Source organism: Leptonychotes weddellii, chromosome 1 (genome assembly GCF_054177405.1).
Source record: "Leptonychotes weddellii isolate Sample4059 chromosome 1, ASM5417740v2, whole genome shotgun sequence".
NCBI lineage: Eukaryota > Metazoa > Chordata > Mammalia > Carnivora > Phocidae > Leptonychotes > Leptonychotes weddellii.
Genome location: NC_138369.1, coordinates 17,524,309 through 17,545,483, shown reverse-complemented (window position 1 = coordinate 17,545,483; position 21,175 = coordinate 17,524,309). Strand labels below are relative to the sequence as shown.

The following is a 21,175-nucleotide window of genomic DNA, read 5'->3' as shown; positions in this document are numbered from 1 at the left end:
GGAAGAGTCTAGCACAGATCGGGCATCTGTGGGTGTGTTTATTGAACGACTAAATGCAGCTCACCCAAGCCCAGAGCTAGTACTGCTCTCCCTGGGGAGATGAGAGGTCTTGGGCATGGATGCTTTGACACCCCTGGCTGAATGGGCTCCACACCCCTCTGTACTAAGGTGGGTCAATGACTTCCTTCTCCAACGGTTACACAGCACCGTACTCTGAACTTGGCATTCGAGGCTTCTCTTGGCAGGGCCTCTCCTTGCATACTGCTGGCCAGCACCGGCCACCCCCCCCCCCCCACCGCCTCCAACAGGTTTAGCTTAAGGCAGGGGCTGCCAAGTCAGCCATACCCTGAGCAAGTCACCAGCCCTCCAGGAGCCTCAGTTTCTTCAGCTGAAAATTGGGGATAATATTGCCCACCTCCCTGACTGGAGTTGAGCTGCTGTGTGTAGGGGCCTGGCCTGGGGCCCGCTACTTCGAAGCACCTGTCCTGTCCTTGGCTCACGTTTTCATTCATTCAAGAAACTTTTCCAGAGAGTCCCCTGGGAGCCATAGAGGACGGAGGGAAAAAGACGTGGTCCTTGCAGCCCTTCATCTGCTCCCTGCGCTGGGCAGAGGACACAGGGACTCAGGCCAGCCTGAGATCACCAGGGCTGGGGGAGGGGGTGGAGGATACTGCACGCAGGGGTGGGCTGGGCCGGGCCGGCCCGGAATGCAGTGGGGCAGGGCTATTTAAGCCCAGGGCTGGCTGGCAACCCCAGCAGCCTGCCCTGTGAGCCGCCAGCATGGATGACATCTACAAGGCTGCGGTGAGGGACTGGGCTGGACTGGGCTGGGCAGGGCTGGGGTGGGTGGGCCCACTGGGAGCTCACTCAACTCACGTTGGGGGACGAGGTCACCCCACGAAGGTGGTGGGGGCCCAGGAGAGGGCCCATGCAACTTTCAGCCCAGGCCTTCGAGGGGAAGGTGGATCTGGCATTCCAGTTCCAGGGTGTGGAAGGAGTGCGGGGTTCAGGGGCTGGAGAGGAGCTTTCAGGTGGGTGGAGGAGGTCACCACTTTTAGCATCATGTCTGCCCCTGTCTCCAAGTGTCTGTAGTCTGTGTCACTGTCTTCCAACCACATCTCCCTTCACTCGTGTCCGTGATCTCTGGATCTTTGCCTTTCTCAGTCTCTTTCCATCTCTTTGTTCCTCCCAGCTGTCCTTATGAGTCTCTGTTGCTGTCTCGCTTGTCCCCACCCCCCTTTCCTGCCCCTCACATTCTGCTTCTCACACTTATAATCCCCAACCTACCTCCAGCTCCTTGGATGGCTGAATACGCTGTGGAGGGTGGGACAGGAGTTTGAGGAGGGGGCTGGAGAGCCAGAATCCTGAGCTGGAGAAGGGGCTTAGAAGTTTGAGGTAGGCAGGGAAGCACTGGGCATGGGGGAGAGACGGGGGGAAGGAATAGAGAACCGGGGCCGCAGCCCCCATCAGGCCTGGCAGACTCAGGGCTCAGCGGTCTAGCCAGGGGTGAGGGCTGGAGAGTGGTCACCCCAAGTCCCTGCAGCATCCTAGGGTCACTGAGGGACTTCAGATAGTAGTCCCTCCCCGGAGTGGGGGGTGTTGCTGACCTCCCCCTGCCCCAGAGGTGAGGACATTTGGCCCAGACAGCTGTCCCCAAGGGAACCCCTCCCTCAGCCCTGGGAGTGCAGCCCCACTCCTGGGCAGGCAAGAGCTACAGCTGGCTCTGGGGCTGCCCCTGCCTATCCCGCAGGCGTCCATGGAGCTGGGGCACTCCACCCGGTGCCCATACAAGGCCTGGTGGGGCTGGGGACTAATTTTGGCTCCTGAGGCACCAGCAGGCCAGGGGGCCAGATAACACTGCCCCACCCCCCTGCATGCCAGAGTCCCCAGAACAATCACCAGGTTTAACTTTGTCCCCCGTTAAAAATAGCCCAGTGGCCATCCCGGTCAGGTTACAGTGGGTGACTTTGCCCATCCCCACAGTGGTTTTATTGTCCCAACCTGAGGGACAGCTGTCCCTCAGGCCACCCAGCTTGGATTTCAGCAGGGGGGCCGAAAGGGCATTGACTGGTCACTGACTATTGTTACTCAGGGTCACCTTGGCCCTGGAGGGGGCACCCCCCTGTCACCCTGGCCCTAAGCCCTGCCTCAGTGAGGCCAGCGGGGTCACCTCAGGGCTTTGGGGGGCAGGGAGGGAGGACTGTGACCTGGGAATGGCCTGCCTCTTCCTGGCTTCAGTTTCCCCGTCTGTGGAATGGGTTGGTTTCCTTAATAGCAGCTAAGTCCTGAATCTGAGTCCTGAGACCTCCTTTCCTCTCTAGGTAGAACAGCTGACAGAAGAGCAGAAAAATGGTGAGTGCCCCAACACACGTGGGGGTACAGCAGTGTCGGGCTGGAAGAGCATAAGGACCCCAGAGGCTGGGGTCCCTCTTACTGTGACCTCAGAGGTCTTGGAGGGAAATGGGCAGTTGACAGGTAGCTCCAGAGGTCTGGCCTTCTGGGGTCCTGGCTTCTGAGCCCTGGCCACTCTGTAACTCCCCCAACACACCCCCCCCCCCCCCGCCGCATTTGGACACAGAATTCAAGGCAGCCTTTGACATCTTCGTGCTGGGCGCCGAGGATGGCTGCATCAGCACCAAGGAGCTGGGCAAGGTGATGAGGATGCTGGGCCAGAACCCCACACCTGAGGAGCTGCAGGAGATGATTGACGAAGTGGATGAGGACGGTGAGCCCCCCTGCCCCCCAGGCCCTAGACCCGCCTCACCCTCAGCTTGCTTGGGACCCGAGTCCTGGCTCTGCCACTTATTACTCTGTGCCCTCGAAGGAACCCGTTAGCCTCTCTGAGCCTCAGTCATGTCACCTATGAAATGGGCATAACGACCACACTCATCTCACGGGGTTGCTATGAGGACGCGTGCAGGGACAGCACCGGGGTTTATCGTCAAGAGCATTCTAACCGTCCCTCACCTTGCAGGCAGTGGCACAGTAGACTTTGATGAGTTCCTGGTCATGATGGTTCGGTGCATGAAGGATGACAGCAAAGGAAAGTCTGAGGAGGAGCTGTCGGACCTCTTTCGCATGTTTGACAAGTGAGTGCCTAACCCTGGATCTCTGACCCTGACCCTAGCAGAGGTGGGGAAAGGGGGACAGTCTGGTGACCTCAAGCCCTCAGTCTCCCATTCTGTGCAATGGGAGAATGGGATGGCCCACCTCCCAGCGGCCTTGCCTTGCCTCCTGGGGTCGTGGGTGGGGCTGCTTCTTCCCTTCCTCTGGCCCACACCATGAGCTCTGAGGTCCTCTTCACCCCCCACCCCTGCACAGAAATGCTGATGGTTACATAGACCTGGATGAGCTGAAGGTGATGCTTCAGGCTACGGGTGAGACCATCACAGAAGACGACATTGAGGAGCTCATGAAGGATGGTGACAAGAACAACGATGGCCGCATTGACTATGATGGTGAGGGGGGGCGCTGTGCTGGATCCCTGCTGCCCACACCCTGGCCAGACCCCTTCTCTGACCTAGGCCTCTCCTCTCTCCACAGAGTTCCTGGAGTTCATGAAGGGGGTAGAGTAAGACACCAACGCTCGCCCAGAGCTGCCTGTGCTACCTCCCAACGCCATGGTGGGGGCCAGGGGCTGGGGTCCCCAGGATGGGAGCTTGGGTGTGTCCTCGATCGTGGGCCCTCCCTGACTGCCTCCCCCAGCCCTATCCTGGGAATTCAAATAAAGCCCTGCTCCCTGGAGGCCTGGTGTCTGGCTTTCATTCCCGGGGGCGGGGGGGGGGTGCTGTGGATGCTCTGATGACCATTTCCTGCCTTATCCTTGAGCCTGTGCTCTACCCACCCCCGTACACCATCTTCTGCCAGAGGGCTTAGATTAGGCTAGAGATTACCACATTCCATGGCCCACTGGCCCCTTTCTATGACTGCTAATGCCCGGGCCCTGTCTCCAGAGATTCAGCATCTGGACTTGGTGGTGGCCCAGGAATCCACGTTGAACAGGCTCCTGGGGGCTGTGGCTTTGATTGCCAATTGGCAGCTGAGAGGTCCTGTGCTTGGAGAGAGCAGAGCACCCTGCTAGGCCCTGGAGGCCCCTTGGCATGGCAGCCCAGCTCCTTCTCAGCTCTGGTTGCAGAGAAGCAGGGTGCTCCAGGAGCCCACTTGCTTGCATTTCATGCTGATAGCACCGACTCCCTGGGACTGAGGGACACACCGTCTGCTCTCCCTCCATTCACCCATTTGCCAGCTGAGGACCCTAGGGCCCGGAGAGGTGCAGGGACCTGTCAAGGTCATCCAGTGAGTCTGGCGGAGAACGGAGCCACGTGGCTCCCAGCCCGGGGCTCGGTCTGATGCACCAGCTGCCCTGAACCTCGGAGGCTCCAGCAGCCCACTTTCCCTCCCTGATGGAATGGAAGTGTGAGGCTTGGTGGCTCTCAGCTTAGTGGGGGCCAGAGCGACGGCCACAGCGGTGGCGCTGGCCTTGGAGAGGGGGGAGGCAAGGACGTGGAGGTGTCAGCAGGGGCGCTCACAGGAGCGACAGCTGCCGCGGTGTGCAGGCTCGGCAGAATGCCAGCAGCTGGGCTCCCCGCTCCCCCCAGCCACTCCAAGGCCTCTCCACCTGTGCCCCAGCCTCGGCATTCCCCAGACAGGCCCAGCATTCCGGAGACAGTCTTGGAATTCTGGAGATGCCTCCAGGGCAGGCCAGAGCGCGGGAGCTGTCCAGCCCCTGGAGAGGCCTCGGGGAGAGCGGAGGGGTCCCTTCAGGCCTGCCCTTGGGAGCTGGAGAACTCAAGGACCTACACGTCACACGGAGGAGCAATGACATCCTGGGAGAGGAGGCAGGGCCACCGTGGGTGCACCTGCCCTAGTCGCATCCCTACCCTGTGCCTGGCATGAGGGCCGGATGCTGGAACCCTTCAGAGGGAGGCCCCATCCCTAATTTCGTGAAACTGACCATCGGCTCAGGAAGATAAGAGGGTGCTAAGTGGAGTGAGGAAACCAGTGTGGTGCTGGAATGGGGATTATGGAGACGCGGTGACCATGAGGCAGGAGTGGTCCGGGATCCCGGAAGAAGTGTGTTTCTGGTGGGACAATCACAGAAGAGATGGCAAATCCTTTGTCCACATCAAAGTTGCGATGCCTCTGGGATGGGGTGGCAGGGATGTCAAGGCAGGGCTGGAGCTAAGTGAGGGTGCAGAGAGAGCGCTGTAAAGTCCCGTGTCCTCAGAGTAAGAAGGGCTTTCCCAGCCCCGGTCCCAGATGAGGCCCCTGGGGAGAGGGAGTATAGACAGAGGTGGCCAGGACTGGACACCAGCCATCCCATGTGGGTAGTCCGGGACAGGAGGTGTGGCCAGGGGGATGGGAGAGACCCTGGCTGAGTGAGGGGCCCTGGGAGCCAGGAGGGAAGGATGGGGACATTGAAGGCAGCTGGTGGCTCTGGGGTTAGGGACCTGGAGGCCCCTGAGGCCTTGGTCACCTGGACATGAGGGTTTCCTTGGAGCCCGACTGGAGAGGACCAAAGGAGTGAGATGAGGTGAAGGGGAGCTGGTGGGCATGGACAGTACTGTGCAGCTCTACAGGAAATGTGCTGGAGCTGCAGGGAGACATGGAGTCCAGGGAAGCTCATTTAAGGAAGTGGGGCAGGGAATGCTGCGGAAAAACCCAGTGGGGCCGGCAAAGGGTGATGGGAGATGCAGGGGCGAGGCTGCAGAAGGTGAGCGGCTATGGGTCTCTGGGGAATGTTTTAAGGGCCTGGATCCAAACTGGGCAAGGAGAATGGGGCTGAATGGCAGTGGGGATACTGAGCGCAGGACGGGGTGTCCACGGGAAGGGATGTTTTGAATGGAGACGCCGAAGGTCACATCCTTATCAGTAGTCAGTTGGAGGATGAGGTCAGGTGGCTGAGGTAGGGGCAGGAGAAGGTGGTTGTTGGTGAGGAGGACTGGAGGGGCACCCGGGGGACGTGGGCTGTCATTGGGATCAGAAAAGAAGAGAGAAACTCCAAGAGTTAGGCTTTCTGTGAACAAAACAGGAGGATGGCTGGGCCAGCTGTCAAGAGGGTACATGGGGAGGTGTGGGGGGTGTGTGCCTTAAAGAGGGGTCCACAGGGAAGGGGGTCTGTGCGATGGTCCCAGGGTCTCTTTTCCAGAATGAGTTTGGTTGGGGAAGAACTAGAGCATCCATTCCGTCCAGGCATGCCCACCCCAGAATTCCAGCTGGGAGAGGCTGAGCTGTGACCCTCCACATAGACACCTGGTGGCTCCCGATGCACGAGCACGCACATCACACGTGTTCACAGCCAAGGGCTCACAAGCTCCCACCAGCACAAGGCATTAAGCTCCCCCATGTGCATCACCTATTTTGACTGTTTTGCTGTGTTCCGTCCTCTCCATTTTTTCTGGGCTATGTCATCCTTCGCCTAGATAGTGCTTCCTCCATGAAGGCTCCCTTGATTTCTTGACCAGAAGCAATCGCTGGAGTCTCCTACTGCTCCTGCCTTTTCGTAGTACGGTTGTCTGGGTACCGCCTGCTGCCCCAAAAGGCTTTGGTTTCTGCTGGGTGGCCCCACTGCCCCGCACAGGGCCTGACAGGGTGGGACCTCCTGCAGTTCCCTCTTTGTCCATTAGATGGCACAAGATGCCTGTGGCCGGACCCATTGATCTGCGCTATCAAGGGGATGCTTGGGGTCTGTTTCCAACTTGTGGCCAGCAAGCAGGAGCCTTCACAGAAGATCCTAACCCCCTTCCCTGGCTGGGAAAATGAGACCCAAAGAGGGAGAAGACCTGCTTAAGGCCACACAACAAGTTAACAGTGGAGTTGGGGCTCCCAGCCCCTGCCACCGGCTGTTTTTCTGCAGTGTGGAGTGGGCTGCCCCCCACATCCTGCTCCAGTAGACCCAGGCCTCCCTGCAGCCCCAGCTGGGGGACTGGCTGAGCTGAGACCCCCAGGGCGAGCTGGCAGGCTGAGGAGTTGTTGGGCCTCCTGCTCACAGCTGGTGGCCACATGCTAGTTGAGGGGCTGTCCGGCTCAATCTTCAGCCAGACCCTGGCCCTCGGCCCAGTCTGCAGGCTGAAACATCTCCCCAGGGAGAAGGAGGCAGAGGGGCTCCACCCTTCTGAGGGCCCATGACAGCCCCTGCACGGGCACACCTCTCCAGTGTAGAGCCTGCTACACTGGCCATGGAAGGAGGAGACTGAGGCCCAAAGAGGGGAGGGCTTTGGCCAAGTTTTTCGAAGGAGCCAGAGGCTGGGTGGACTGATGCTAGTCCCTGGCCTCCCTGAGTAGCCCCTCGCCCAATGCCAGGTCAGGACTCCCTGGGAGGAGGCATGTATGTGGCAGGGGGGGATGGAGACAGGGAGACAGGGTTCCAGGTCCCTGGGTCCTTCTCATGCTGACTCAAGGAGCCGACCTGTTTCCCTTCCAGGGATGAGATGGGGGTGGGGGTGGCAGGATCCCAGTACCCCAGGAGTCCCAGAAGTGAGAGTCCTAAGAAAGGGCAGGGCTAAGCAGGGCCTGTTGTCAGCCTGCTGTGTGGCCTGGGCCAGGTCCTTCCATCTCTGATGCCCCCAAGTTTCTTTTCTTTTTTTTTTTTTTTAAAGATTTTATTTACTTATTTGACAGAGAGAGACACAGTGAGAGAGGGAACACAAGCAGGGAGAGTGGGAGAGGGAGAAGCAGACTTCCCACAGAGCAGGGAGCCTGATGTGGGGCTCGATCCCAGGACCCTGGGATCATGACCTGAGCCGAAGGCAGACGCTTAATGACTAAGCCACCCAGGCGTCCCTGCCCCCAAGTTTCTTGACCACCATCTAAGGGTTCAGGCTAGTCCATCAGGGAGCCCTAACTTGCAGGAGTTTCTAGACTCCTTGGAGCTCCTACTCTGGCCAAAGTTTGAGATCTTAGTGCCTAGATCCTCAGATTCTGAGTAAGGGGTGGAGTGGAGTGGAGTGGCAGCTGGGGGACAGGGGGCAGAAACAGGGGCTGCTGTGGAATGAGGGACATAGGGAGGTCCCCTCACTTGCCCCTATTCAACCCTCAGGCTCGTCTCTCCCTTGTCCCTCTTTCGTGGCTCTCCTGCCCCTGAATCAGTGCTCAGGCCGGAGGGAACGGAGGAGAGGGTGAGTGCGCTCTCTCCACCCTCACTCTGGAGGGATCGTAGATACAGGGTCTGTGTGCAAAGGGGAACTCTGGGAAGAATCCACTCACCTGGTGACACTCTGGGCCCTGGGGCTCTGGTGGATCTGCACGGCTGAGGGACGAAGCATGATGGGGGAGTTCCTTAGCATGGAGTGCATACTGTCCTCTGCCCCAGTGAGCTGGGAAGGGGCCTGGAGGCCAGACAGGGACAGGCTTGGGTGGAGGAGGCTGGGCTCATCTCTTGCCAATCCCAGATCTATGAAGTGTGGCCAGACTTCAAGCCCCCACCCAAAACAGGGAGTCCCTTGGACTGGAATGACCCTCCCAGGCAACTTGGGCCCTGCCAGAGGAGCTGGGAAGCTAGGCCAGTGCTTCAGGGAACTGGACCCTCCTGGTATCAGAGATCTGGGCCCAGAGTCAGTTTGTCTCTGTCGTGGGACCTCTGTCACAGGCAATGGAAGGGCAGGGAGCAAAGGAGAGCTCAGCTAGACCTCTAGCCAGCCCACCAACCTCTGATCTCTGACCCCTGACTTCCCTTCTGGGCTATGTCCCCCCACCCCCACCCCCGACCCCCCCGTGACATTTTGTTGGAGCCTGGGGACTTGGGTCTGTGGACATTTTGTGTAAACCACCCACACCCCAGCCGGGAAAGAGTCTCCCCAATGGGAAACCAGCCAATGTGACACAGAGGCATTAACCACGCCCGTGAGGGTGGAGAGAGGCCACAGGTGGATGACGGAGGGGAGGGGGCCTCCCGCTGCTCCCTCCCTCCCTCCTCCTCCTCCCCGCCTTCCTGGTCCTACAGGGGGTGGAGCCCTGCCTTATAAGTGTCAGGCCTGGCGGCCACGGACCAAACTGCACCCAGCGGCCAGCAGCGGACCGAGAGCGGCTCGGCCGGCAGCGTGGTGCCCTTGGTTCCCCAGCATGGCCCCCTCGGCCTGGGCCATCTGCTGCCTCCTGGGGGGCCTCCTGCTCCGCGGGGGCAGCCCCAGCCCTGGCCCCAGCGTGCCCCGCCTACGGCTCTCCTACCGAGGTATGGGCGGTGCGCGCCCTGTTCAAGTGCGCGTCTGTGGGAGCCCGGGACCCTGTGACATCCCCAGCTGGGGGGCCCAGCCAGCCCCGGGCAGTCTCTTCTGCCAGCTGGAGGGATGCAGTCACTCCCGCACAGCCCGTGGGAAGGACTTCACGGTCATTCCCCGAGATGGTGCTCCAGTTGCCGCCAGAGGCGGGAACTGGGAGGAGGCAGGGGCAGGTCCCAGAAGGGTGGAGGTGGGAGAGACAGAAACACAGGCGGGCAACCTGAGAAAAGGAGAGAGGCATGGAGGCCGTAAGAGGCCTCAGGAGGGATGGGCAGAGAGAGATGGGGAGGGACGGAGAGGACAGGTCTGCAAGAGGTGTGCACTCAGCCTGGGTGCCTTCGCGAGCTTGCTGCAGTGGAGTCCCTCGCCCCTATCCCCACGGCCGAGCGCCCCCCTCCCTGTCTGCCTCTTGTATCCCATTTCACAGTGCTGGCCTTAGTCCTTCCCTCTCTGTCCCAGAGGCTCTTCACAGCCCAGGGGCGATCCCAGCCTCCCCTCTTTGCCCATCCTGGCCCAGGAGTTTCCTCTGCAGCTCGAACCTGGGCTAGTACAGACCCCTCCGAATTCGTGGGGATGGTCCACAGGGAAGGTCTCTGAGACACGGGCACTCCATGACACTTCTTGGGGAAACCAGAGGGGTGATCACCTTCCCTGGAACCCCAATCCAAGTGGGGAGACCCAGCCTGCTCTGGGAAGTCTGAGAGGGGAGACATGGCTCTACTCTGGAGAGTCCGTAGTTGGGTCTGGGTGTGTGGGGAGGGATGTGGTCCTGTCCTGGGAGCTATGGTTTGGGGCAAAAGTCAGGCTATAAGAAAAAGCCTAAATAGGGCAAATCCCCTGGCAAGTACCGTCAGCCATGGAGGGCTTCCTGGAAGAGGCTGTTGATGAGTTTGGGGATTGAGTGGGTACTGGGCTGGCCAATTTGAACGGGTCATCCTTTGGGCAGGTGTAGGATATCTGGCTTTCCCAAGGGTGGCCAACGCCCCTTCCCACCATATCCTACTGTCTGCCCCTTTGGCCACCTGTTACCTCCACCCCTCTAGCCAAACCCCAGGAACCCATTTCGGGATCCTCAGCTCCTGGGACCAGCATCCTCAGCCAGTCACCCCCCACCCCCACCTCTGGGGCCTGGGAGGACAGTATCCATGGAGGAGAAAGTCTTCCTTAGTCACATCCTTGGACTAGAGCCTTGGGCTCCACCTGGCCACACCCGGCCTTCCCCATACCCAGGGCCTTTGCCAGGTGCTTCCTCTGCTGGGAATGTCTGTCCATCTGTCCCACGGAGTCAGCCTTGCCCACTGCTCACACTCACCCAGGCTTCCTCCAGGCTCTTCCCAGCACTTTGCCCAGCTTTGCTACCATAAGGAGATGTTAACTGAAAGATCAAGGGACTAAGGGATGGAGGGGTAGGAAGCAGGGCTCAGAGCTCTGTGTCCCACCCACCCCCAAGAGCCATTTCCCAGAAGCCCTCCAACACGCCAAATGGATGGAAACATTTTCCAGATGTGAGTGTGTGGGGGGGTGGTAGTGAATGCACAGCTGGGGCCCTCCACCTCCTGCTAACCGGACCTTAGCAGGGGGATGTGGGCTGAGCAGTAGGCCCTGACCCCCAACCTGCTCCCTCCTAGATCTCCTGTCTACCAACCGTTCTGCTGTCTTTCTGGGTCCCCGGGGCTCCCTGGACCTTCGGGCCATGTACCTGGATGAGTACCGGGACCGCCTTTTTCTCGGGGGCCGTGATGCCATCTACTCTCTGAGGCTAGACCAGTCGTGGCTGGATCCCCGGGAGGTGAGCGGGACTGACGGAGGGGAGGGTCTGTCTGAGAGCTGGGAGGCCAGACGGGGAAACCGGCTGTGAGGTCAGGAGTCAGCCAGGCTCTTTTTCAGGTCCTGTGGCCACCGCAGCCAGGACAGAAGGAGGAGTGTGTTCGCAAGGGAAGAGACCCTTTGGTGAGTGCTGTCAGGAGTGACTGCCCCCCAGCCCTGGCCAACACCCTGGGCTTGACCCCCAGGACAGCCTGTGGCCACTCTCCCCAGGTACTTGTGCTGGGGGCATTTGGAGCAGATCCTGAGGGCTCTGGAAGGTCTGTGAAGAATGTCACCCCCGCCCTAGATCCCCAGAGCCGATCAGCCAAGCAGGGCTGAGTCCTGGGGCCCAAGGAGACGGTAAACACCTCCTCACCCCCTCCACCGCACCCCTTCTCCCTGCTAGGTGGAGTGTGCTAACTTCATACGGGTGCTGCGGCCCCACAACCGGACCCACCTGCTGGCGTGTGGCACTGGGGCCTTTCAGCCCACCTGTGCCCTCATCACGGTTGGGCACCGTGGGGAGGTGAGCCTGGGGCAGGCCCCACGAGGGACTGGGAGGCAGTGACATTTCCGCCCTGCTGTCTGAACACTCCCCATTGAGCCTGGCTCGGGGCAGAGAGGTCAGGGGCCTGAAAGGCATCTTTGTGCCAGGCTGACCCCGTTGGCGAGGCCCTGAATGAGGGCGCCTTCCGCCCAATCTCCAGCTGCACGCGATGGCCACTGCCCGGGGGGGGGGGGGTGGGTGGGCTGGGGCTGCTTTCCCAGGTGACACCCTTCCCTCCCTTCCTCCCTCTCCCCCAGCATGTGCTCCACCTTGAGCCCAGCAGTGTGGAAAGTGGGCGGGGGCGGTGCCCGCATGAGCCCAGCAGTCCCTTCGCCAGCACCTTTGTAGGTGGGTGATGCCCAGGCCAGGACGGGCATGAGGAGGGTGGGTGCTGGCCGATGTCATTGGGAAGGGTTGGGGCCAGCTATGGGGCCTGGCCCTCCTCCGCTGATTCTGCCCCTTTCTCGCCCAGGTGGGGAGCTGTACACGGGCCTCACGGCTGACTTCCTGGGGCGCGAGGCCATGATCTTCCGGAGTGGGGGTTCCCGGCCAGCTTTGCGTTCTGACTCTGACCAGAACCTCCTACATGGTGAGGCAAGGCTCACTACGGGGGCAAGGCTGGCTGGGGTCTGCCCCCGGCACCGACAGAGAGGCGGGAGAGCCTGGCACCGGAGTGGGGATGGGAGGGATGGCCCAGCCCCACTCTACTCCCTGGGATTCCAGCCTCCGGTGGGGTCCCTGTGCCTCTTCCCCTCCCCGCTGGGTTCAGCACCTCTCCCCCACCCCCATCCTCCCCTGTGAGGCCCCCCCAACCAGCTGCACCCTGTTACCTCCCAGACCCGCGGTTTGTGATGGCCGCCCGGATTGCTGACAACTCTGACCAGAATGATGACAAGGTGTACTTCTTCTTCTCGGAAACTGTGCCCTCGCCCGATGGTGGCCCGGGCCGTGTCACTGTCAGTCGCGTGGGCCGTGTCTGTGTGGTGAGAGCTGTGAGGAGGCGGTGGGGTTCAGATCCTCACCACACCCCCTTCCTACACCCGTCCCCACCAGCAGCAGGAGGGAAACTGAGGCGAGGGGGCGAAGCCAGCATCCATGCCTCTCCCCCCAAGGGTGAGGGTGGAGGAGCAGGAGGGGGGCCCATCCCGTGGAGCTCGAGGCTGACTCTGACCCTCACCCCCCAGAATGACGCAGGTGGCCAGCGAGTGCTGGTGAACAAATGGAGCACTTTCCTCAAGGCCAGGCTGGTGTGCTCAGTGCCTGGCCCTGGTGGTGCCGAGACCCACTTTGACCAGCTGGGTAAGGGCACGGCCAGGGCCAGGCCTGGGTGTGGGTGCGGAGGGGTCAGAGCCAGTGAGGGGGTGGGCATTGACGGTGGCCTTCTGTCTCCCAGAGGATGTGTTCCTGCTGTGGCCCAGCTCAGGGAAGACCCTCGAGGTGTATGCTCTGTTTAGCACAGTCAGGTGGGCACACGGGCTTCCCCTCACATCCCCATCCCTGGTCCAGTCTCTGCACCCCCAACGTCCTCTGTTGAGCCTCTGCTTTTATGTTCCGACTTTACCATGGGTCCCTGTCTCTGTCCCTGACTCAAGCTTGGACTTGAAGGCTCTATTCTCTCTCTCCCTCTCTTTGTCTTTGCCTGGGTGTCCTCGTTTTCCGGTCTCTGCTGTCTGCAGGCACCACCACCCTCTGTACTGTCCATGGAGCCAGGCTGCCCCCTTCCCACCTGTGACAGCCACCCTGGCCTGACTGTCCCTGTCCGCCCTTGACAGTGCCGTGTTCCAGGGATTTGCCGTCTGCGTGTACCACATGGAGGATATCTGGGAGGTTTTCAAGGGGCCCTTTGCACACCAAGAGGGTCCCCAACACCAGTGGGGACCCTATGGGGGCAAGGTGCCCTTCCCTCGGCCTGGAGTGGTGAGTGTCTGCCTGGAGCCTGACCAGGGGAGAGGGCTGAACGGTGACTAAAGGGACTCCACCTTGGGACAACTTTGCGGCTGAGCTGGGGCTCCAGAGGGGCCAGGTGGGGTAAGGAGGGGAGCCGAGCCCTGACCACATTAAGGAGCCTCTGCTACGGCCAGCGCGGCCCCTCCGAGGTGGGCATGCCTGGGCAGGGAGGCCTGGAAACAGGCTGGGGGGGGGGGGGAACGTGTGGTCCCAGGATGCTTCAGGTCCTCCCTCTGCTGCCACTCACAGTGTCCTAGCAAGATGACAGCACAGCCGGGACGACCCTTTGGCAGCACCAAGAACTACCCAGACGAGGTGCTGCAGTTTGCCCGAGCGCACCCACTGATGTTCTGGCCTGTGCGGCCACGGCTGGGCCGCCCCGTGCTTGTCAAAACGCACCTGGCCCAGCAGTTGCGCCAGATCGTGGTGGACCGCGTGGAGGCAGAGGATGGGACCTACGACGTCATCTTCCTGGGGACTGGTGGGTGGGCTGAGTGGGGAGTGGGGTGGCCCGGCTGGGGAGGTGTGCCGGTCGGGGGGCGGGGCTCTCCTTCTCCCACTGACCCCCCCTCCCCTGCCCCAGACTCAGGCTCCGTGCTCAAAGTCATCGCCCTCCAAGGTGAGGGCTCCACTGAGTCCGAGGAGGTGGTCTTGGAGGAGCTCCAGGTGTTTAAGGTGAGGACAGGCTGCGGGGAGGAGGTACTGATGGGAAGGGGCCCCTCCAGCCCCACTGCTGCGTCTAGGCCTGGCTCAGGGGACACAGGATCAAAATGCAGGAGGGGGTGGGCCTGTTCTTACTGACCTCGCAGACAGCGGGAGGAGAAAGTGAGACCCTCGCTGCTGCAGGGCCTTGATGGTGCTCTGTCTGGCCGTGGGGCTCGGAGAAAAGTTGGAGGGCCCAGGGAGGGTGTCCAAGGTGGTCACCCCTTGACAAAGCCCTGCCAGGCTCAAGTCACAGTGAGGGGGTGGCTGAGACCCCAAGTCCCTAAGGGCTTCTGTGGGCCCCTCTACAGAGCCAGGCAGGGCGTCATCTGTATCTGGGGGACTGCTGTGCTCCTGACATGGATGGGTGATGTGGGACGGTTGCCTCATTGCTCAGAACAGGGCTGTGGGAGGGGACGCTGGAGCTTTGTGCTTTTTGCTAAGCCTCCTCCTTGGAGGCCAGCCAGCGTGAGGGGACCTTTCTAATAACCCAGCGTCTGGGAAAGACGGTCTGGCCTTGGTTGCCAGGGAGTGCACTGACCCAGGCTGGGAGGTAGGTGGCTCCCACGCTGGGGCTGGAGGAGGCTGAAGCAGGGACGCAGGGGAGGTCTGGCCCCAGCCCACCCCTCTCTGGGACCCTCCTCCTTCTGCAGGTGCCAGCACCCATCACTGAGCTGGAGATCTCTGTCAAAAGGGTAAGAGCAGCTGCTACCCCGCCCTTCCTCCTTCCTCTAACCCCCAGCTGAAGCTCTTTGAGCACGATGGACTGGCCGCTGTCTGCTGGAAAGCGGTGCTGCGGCAGGCCCCGGGCTGCCTGATAATGAGGCCTTGTAATGAGGCTCGAGAGTCCAGCGGGGAGCTGAGATGCCCATGTAGGAAACCAGTGGGCAGTGGGAGCCCTGAGTCAGCGAGGCTGTGTTCAGAGAAGGGGAGATGCACAAAGGCCAGTCCCCCTGGGGAGACAGCTTCATGCTTGAAAACAAAATCCAGAATTTAAATCCAATAGGCGAGAGCCACTTTTTAGAGGCCTGCTGCGTCCTTTCGCAAGTGGCAAAATCTCAAGCCTATCTGCCCCGGTTTATCTTTGGGTAAGTCCCAACTTTTGTATTGGGATTGCTTAAAGCAGAGTGTACTAAGCTCAGAGGCAAGTCGGGATAAAGGTCATTGAGGTAGAGAGCAAAAGTCAGCAGCAGGAAGGGCCTGGAGAAGCCCCTTAGAGAAAAGGTCTGCCCCAAGCCCTCCGTGTGCCAGCACAGGATCTGGTGTGTGTCAGGTGCGTGATAAACATTTGGGGTATCCGGGGACGCGTCCAGGAGGTTCTGGAAGACTGCCTGCAAGTGGGGGGCGGTCCCAGGAAGCCCAAGGGGGCCAAGAGCCTAGCTGCTTCTAGATGGGGCCCAGGCTCACGTTGGCCCTGCTTGTGTCCCTCCCAGCAAATGCTGTACGTGGGCTCCAGGCTAGGTGTGGCCCGGCTGCAGCTGCACCGGTGTGAGACGTACGGCAGCGCCTGTGCCGAGTGCTGCCTGGCCCGAGACCCATACTGTGTTTGGGATGGTGCCTTCTGCACCAGCTACCGGCCCGGCACCAGCAAGCGCCGCTTCCGCAGGCAGGACATCCGGCATGGCAACCCTGCCCTGCAGTGCCTGGGCGAGAGCCAGGAAGGTGAGTGGTGGCAGGCACGGGGGCACCAGCCGGGCTCCCACAGGCCCCTCCTCGCCCCTTTGGCCTGGGCCCAAGCCCTGGGAAGTGTGGCCTCAGACTGGTCCCGTGTTAACAACGCGTCCCCCCTCGGTATTCCTACGTGCGCAGTTCCCGTCAGTGTATGGGTGGAGGGTCTTTGGACAGAGTGATGGACACCTAGGTCCCTGTCACATTGGTGGGGGCCCCGGGGTCCCACAGTCCTGAGCTGAGCCCCCCTCCAACTCCCCCCAGAAGAGGCTGCAGGCCCCGCAGCGGCCAGCACGGTCTACGGCACGGAGCACAACAGCACCTTCCTGGAGTGCCTGCCCAAGTCTCCCCAGGCTGCCGTGCACTGGTTCTTGCAGAGGCCAGGAGGCCAGGGGCCCGACCAGGTGAGCAAGGACCCAGCCTTGACCCAGTGCAAGGAGCCTGCACGTGTCCTGATGCCACATCCCCCCCGAACCCCAAGTCCGGAACCCTAGGAAGGGGCTCTGGGGGGAACCTGCCAGGGCAACTGAAGAAAAGTACGTACTAAGTCACCAGGGTGCCTGGAAGAAGGTGCCCTTCCTCCTGCCTCTGGGAACCCCCAGGGGAGATACGGCTGCAAGGCGTCCCATGACAGGGAGCCCACTAACTCCCAGGCACTGAGCTGAGCTCTGGGAGGTGGGTAGCAGAAATGGGAGAGAGGAAGGGGGGCTGGGAGGGTCAAGAAGTCCCCCATGCTTACACATATGGCTCATCTGTGAAGGGATCTCTTTCCCAGGGGTTCTTGGTTCTCCTCCGCCCAGGGTGGCGCCTAACTTGCACTAAAACTTGCATACACATACCCCCCTATACCCACACCCACTGCCTAACTCAACACTTCCTCCATGGAGTCCAGCTGTCTGCCCAGGCCCCTCTCCTCCCCCATCCGGAAAGGTCTGTCAACCCCAGAAATGGCTTCAGGCTGGGGCCTACGGAGGGTGTGGGCGGGGCGGGGTGAGGAACCATTCTCCAGCCTCTCCCACAGACAGGGAAGGGGAGGGAGTGGGTTGATCATAGGAGGGGCTCTCCTTCCAGCTTGGGAACTGGGGGAGGCTGGCTTTGGGCCAGCTGTCGGGCTAGGCACTAAGAAGACACCCCCAGGAGGCCAGAGGCAGCGAGTGACAAGATGGTTACACAGGACTTACCGCCCAGGCAGTCCAGCCTCCACGTGCAGATGAGCAGACAGGGCCGGGCCGGGTCAGAATAGCACTGCGGCCTCCTGCACTGTGATGGGTACCCAGCCCGCCCCTGGTTGGGGGGAGTGAGCAGTGCAGACAGGGACTGGGAGGCTGTGTGTGTGTGGGCAGAGTGGGGGGGGGGGACTTCTGGTCCCAGGGCTATGGGTATAGCCCTCCCTGAATAAAAGCCCACAAATACCTTTACCCACCCTGGTCCCTGGGACTATGTGGCAGGGCCCCCTAAGGCCAAGGTAGGTGCCCCAGAGCTCTGACTGGGGGAGAAACCAAAAGCCTTCTTTGCAAGCCCCGTCCTGGGTCCTGGGAAGGTGAGATCCTGCCTGCGGGCTCACAGTCTGGAGGAGGAGGCCAGCCTGGGCAGGAGAGAGTGGGGAGGGGGGAGTGCTTCAGCAGCGGGCCCTGAGATGTGAATCTGGAAACGAGCGCAGCGGAGAGAAACTGATGGTGTGTGTGCGCCGCTCCATGCCCCCCTCACACCCTCCCACGCCCCCAACAGGTAAAGACAGATGAGCGGGTCCTGCAGACAGAGCAGGGGCTGCTCTTCCGCAGACTCAGCCACCTGGACGCCGGCATCTACACCTGCAAGACACTGGAGCATGGCTTCTCCCAGACCGTGGTCCGCCTGGCTCTGGAGGTGATTGTGGCCTCGCAACTCAACAGTCTGTTTCCTCAGGAGCCGAGGCCAGAGGAGTCCCCAGCCCGGGCAGGCCTGGCCTCTACCCCCTCCAAGGCCTGGTATAAGGACATCCTGCAGCTCATCGGCTTTGCCAACCTGCCGCGGGTGGACGAGTACTGTGAGCGCGTGTGGTGCTCCTCCAGGAGCCGAGGCAAACAGGCCAAGGGCAAGAGCTGGGCGGGGCTGGAGCTGGGCAAGAAGGTGAAGAGCCGGGTGCAGGCTGAGCGCAATCGGACGCCCCGGGAGGTGGAGGCCACGTAGAAGAGCGTAGAGGAGAGGGTGGTCGGGATGCACCAGGTGGCCCAGCAGCCCCCAGAGTCTCCCACCCACCCAGCTAGGGCAGAGGGGGCCCAACATGCCCGATTGCCTCTTAGAGATGGGAGTCCCTGCCCCTTATACTTCTACCAGGCTGCCCACAAGAAAGGCTGGGGCCCGATGGAGGGGCCCCGTGTCCGAGGCCTGTTCCCTGCCCCTCTGTGCTCTCAGTTCTAGGCTGGAGCCAGCACCCTCTGGCTGCGGCCAACCCCGGCGGGCCTGCTGTTTGTTCTCAGATATGGTCCCCAGAGCACATTTCCGGTTGTGCCCGGCGGTGAGAGGGCTGCGTGGTTCTTTCCCAGCCAGCAGAACAATGGCCATTCTGAGTGACCCTTGGAGTGGGTGTGTGGGTGCGTCCGAGGAGGTGCCTGGGCAGGGGGCCTTAGGCAGCCAGAGGAAGCTAGAGGTTGCCTCTTGGCTAGCACCCATTAAGAGGACCTAGTGTGACTTGGGGTGGGGAAATGGAGGCCCTGGGAGGGTGGAACAGCAAGACCGCCCCCCACTTTGTGCCCTGGTATCTTGGTGCTCCCTTCTGCTGCCCACCACCTCTTCTCCATCACAGAATCGTAGAAGCATTGGCAGTCAGAGCTCCCTGGCACCCGGGGGATGGTCTGGGTCTCCAGGCCCTACTTCATAAACCAAGCTGTGTCCCACAGCCTGACTTGCCTCCCCAGACCCCAAGCTGCCAGGCCAGGTTCCCCGGGATGCCCAGACCTCCTGATGGGATTCTCCCTTCCCACCGTCAGGGTCTCCATGCTGATGAGCAGGGAGAGGGTGGGTTCTAGGAGAATGTCATCCCCCTCTCTGTGGACTAGACATGGGGAGAGGGGAGCTGGGGAAGTGTGGGGCAGGAGGAGGGGGCTGTCTTTCACAGGGCAATGCAAGCATGCCCACAGCTGGGGAGGGCGGGAATGTGGCAGCTCCCCGAGCAAGCTGCAGCTGGTGGGAGGACCAGGCGCAGGGCTTTGCCAGGGGCCACAGAGGACTGGGAGGCTTCTGGGATGGGGAAAGGGTGACAGTCGCTAGGATGGGCTATGGGACCCCAGAGCAGGCATTCTCAAGAACCCAAGATAGCATCAATTAGCTCAGGAGCCAAAAGGAAAACCAGATGTTTCCCACCCTGGAATCTTTGGTTTCCACTAAGTAAGGGTTGGTGGTGAATGGTTTCATTTATGAAGACTTTTCTCTTTTAAGGGAAACAAAAATGGAGGGCAAAAACCAGTTCAGTCCCGCTGGTTCTTGGGGGTGAGGCTCAGGTGGCCAGGATGCATTTTGTCTGGGTGTGTAGGGAGGTGTTTTTGCCATTAGCAGTGACGTGTTTCTTGGGCTGGGGAGCACAGAGGGGAGGAGAAGAGGACTGAATGAAAAGTCATTCCCAGCCTGCATATGAGCAGGTTAGTGACGCACAAAACCAACAGGAGGGGGACAAGAGCATCAGGTTCAAGATTCCCTCCATGAAAACAACCAAGGTGAAGAAAGGAGGAAAAAAAAAAAAAAACAACAGATTAAAAAGCAGGACAGGGCTTCCGGCTCCATTGAACTCAAACCCAGACTGTGCATCTGCCTTGGATATTATCTGAGTCACCCCGTCATGCCCAGAGAACTGGGATCCGAAATAGGCGCCCCCCTTCCTCTTTGACTTCACAGGCAATGAACCAGAAGCACTGAGATCGACCTGACAACCCTTTGGGAAGCCTCGGGCCTGGGGTTGCTGTGGCTGGGTTGTCCGCAGGTAAAAGCAGAGGAGAGGAGGACTGTGGGGAGTGGGGCTGGAGAAGGGAGCAGAGGGAGAGGTAGAGGCCATGGAAGAGGGGCAAGAAAGAGCTCCATCCCCAGAGCCCCAGGAATGGGTGTGCAGAACTGCAGCTCCTCTATCCCAGCGAAACAAGAAAGAAATGCCGAGGCTCTCAGGGGCCTCTAGGCTGGACCCAGGCAAGGCCCGCTCCAGGCGTGGGCCACTCTACGCAGGGTTCTCTGGGGAAGTTACTCTGGAAAATGGAAGAGAGGAGCTCAAAATCCTGAACAAAGAATACCTGCACTTAGAAAATTATGGACAGCTTCTGCCAACTCCCCACAACTCCCACCCCGGTGGTACTATGTGTGATTAACTCCTGGAGATGCTTCTATGTGTGAATTCTATTTTTATATTCATATGTTGAGATCGGCCTTGTGGTTTCTCTGTCTTCAGAGCACCCTTCTCGTAATTACTATTGTTATTTTTATTGTCATGACCACCTCTGTGCTCTGATGAGGATACACGGTGGTCTACCACACAGACCTACAAGGAAGGCGATGGAGTGAATATTTATATCACATAATTATATCATTATTGTATCTCTGTATTTCTGTTCTAAATTGACTGATGCCATCTGTGTGAGTTAGAAAGGAAGAGCCTTTCCATCCATTCCAGGAGGAGACGGCCACCCTAAGGGGTATATTCTAGAAGGGAGGGAGATGGGCAGGAGGGGAAGGAAGGAAGGAGTCAAAGGGCTTTGTCTAGGAAACTGAGTTCGCTTATTAAGTTAGGAAACTCCTGCTCCTCAGGCTTCTGAGACTGACCTTCTTGGGCTTCAGGAAGATCTTGAGTCAGAAAAAAAAAAAATGCTGGCAAAGGGCAGCTGGGCACGTAGGCAGCCCTGTTCCTTCTCCACAATAACACTTGATATTTGTAACAGCAACACTTGGCCTGGTGCCTGTGTTCATCGCAAGCCACATACCAACGTATATTAAGGCCGCCAGTGCGCTTGCCTGGGGTGCTGGGCTGTGCTGTGGGGGTTGAAGCCTCTGAGGAGGAGGGGATGTCTGGATGCCGCTGAAGGCACCACTGACTGTGCCCCCCCCCCCCCGCCGCCCTCTGACCTCATGCCCCTGCCCAAATAACAGAGCCCAGTGTGCCGGAGGGAGATGGGAAAGGGCAGGAGCCATTCGAAGGTGGGAGGGACATCTTGCCAGGGAGACTAGCCTCTTGCTAGTATGCTGAGTATGAGCCCCTCAATCCATACTACAGAGTAGGGGGGCTTCACGAGTCAGTCATCTGCCCCACCTGGTGGCCCAGGAGCAGGGCCCC

At 60.3% G+C, this 21,175-nt stretch overlaps 2 protein-coding genes across 2 annotated transcripts; both read left to right on the top strand.

The window, feature by feature from the left end:
* The first annotated feature begins 725 nt into the window (after positions 1 to 725).
* On the top strand, positions 726 to 3,744 carry TNNC1 (troponin C1, slow skeletal and cardiac type). Its single transcript, XM_006731725.3, has 6 exons — positions 726 to 804; positions 2,322 to 2,352; positions 2,579 to 2,725; positions 2,975 to 3,089; positions 3,322 to 3,458; positions 3,544 to 3,744. The coding sequence occupies exons 1-6, from the start codon at positions 781 to 783 to the stop codon at positions 3,573 to 3,575; spliced, it is 486 nt and encodes a 161-aa protein (XP_006731788.1). The 5' UTR covers positions 726 to 780; the 3' UTR covers positions 3,576 to 3,744.
* Positions 3,745 to 8,981: 5,237 nt separating this feature from the next.
* SEMA3G (semaphorin 3G) lies at positions 8,982 to 20,450 on the top strand. Its single transcript, XM_006731726.3, has 16 exons — positions 8,982 to 9,169; positions 10,844 to 11,004; positions 11,103 to 11,165; positions 11,428 to 11,547; positions 11,826 to 11,916; positions 12,041 to 12,157; positions 12,406 to 12,551; positions 12,753 to 12,867; positions 12,962 to 13,031; positions 13,341 to 13,485; positions 13,765 to 13,996; positions 14,099 to 14,190; positions 14,871 to 14,912; positions 15,651 to 15,879; positions 16,150 to 16,289; positions 17,614 to 20,450. Exons 1-16 carry the CDS (start codon positions 9,061 to 9,063, stop codon positions 18,052 to 18,054), a joined length of 2,313 nt encoding a protein of 770 aa, XP_006731789.2. The 5' UTR covers positions 8,982 to 9,060; the 3' UTR covers positions 18,055 to 20,450.
* The last annotated feature ends 725 nt before the right edge of the window (positions 20,451 to 21,175 follow it).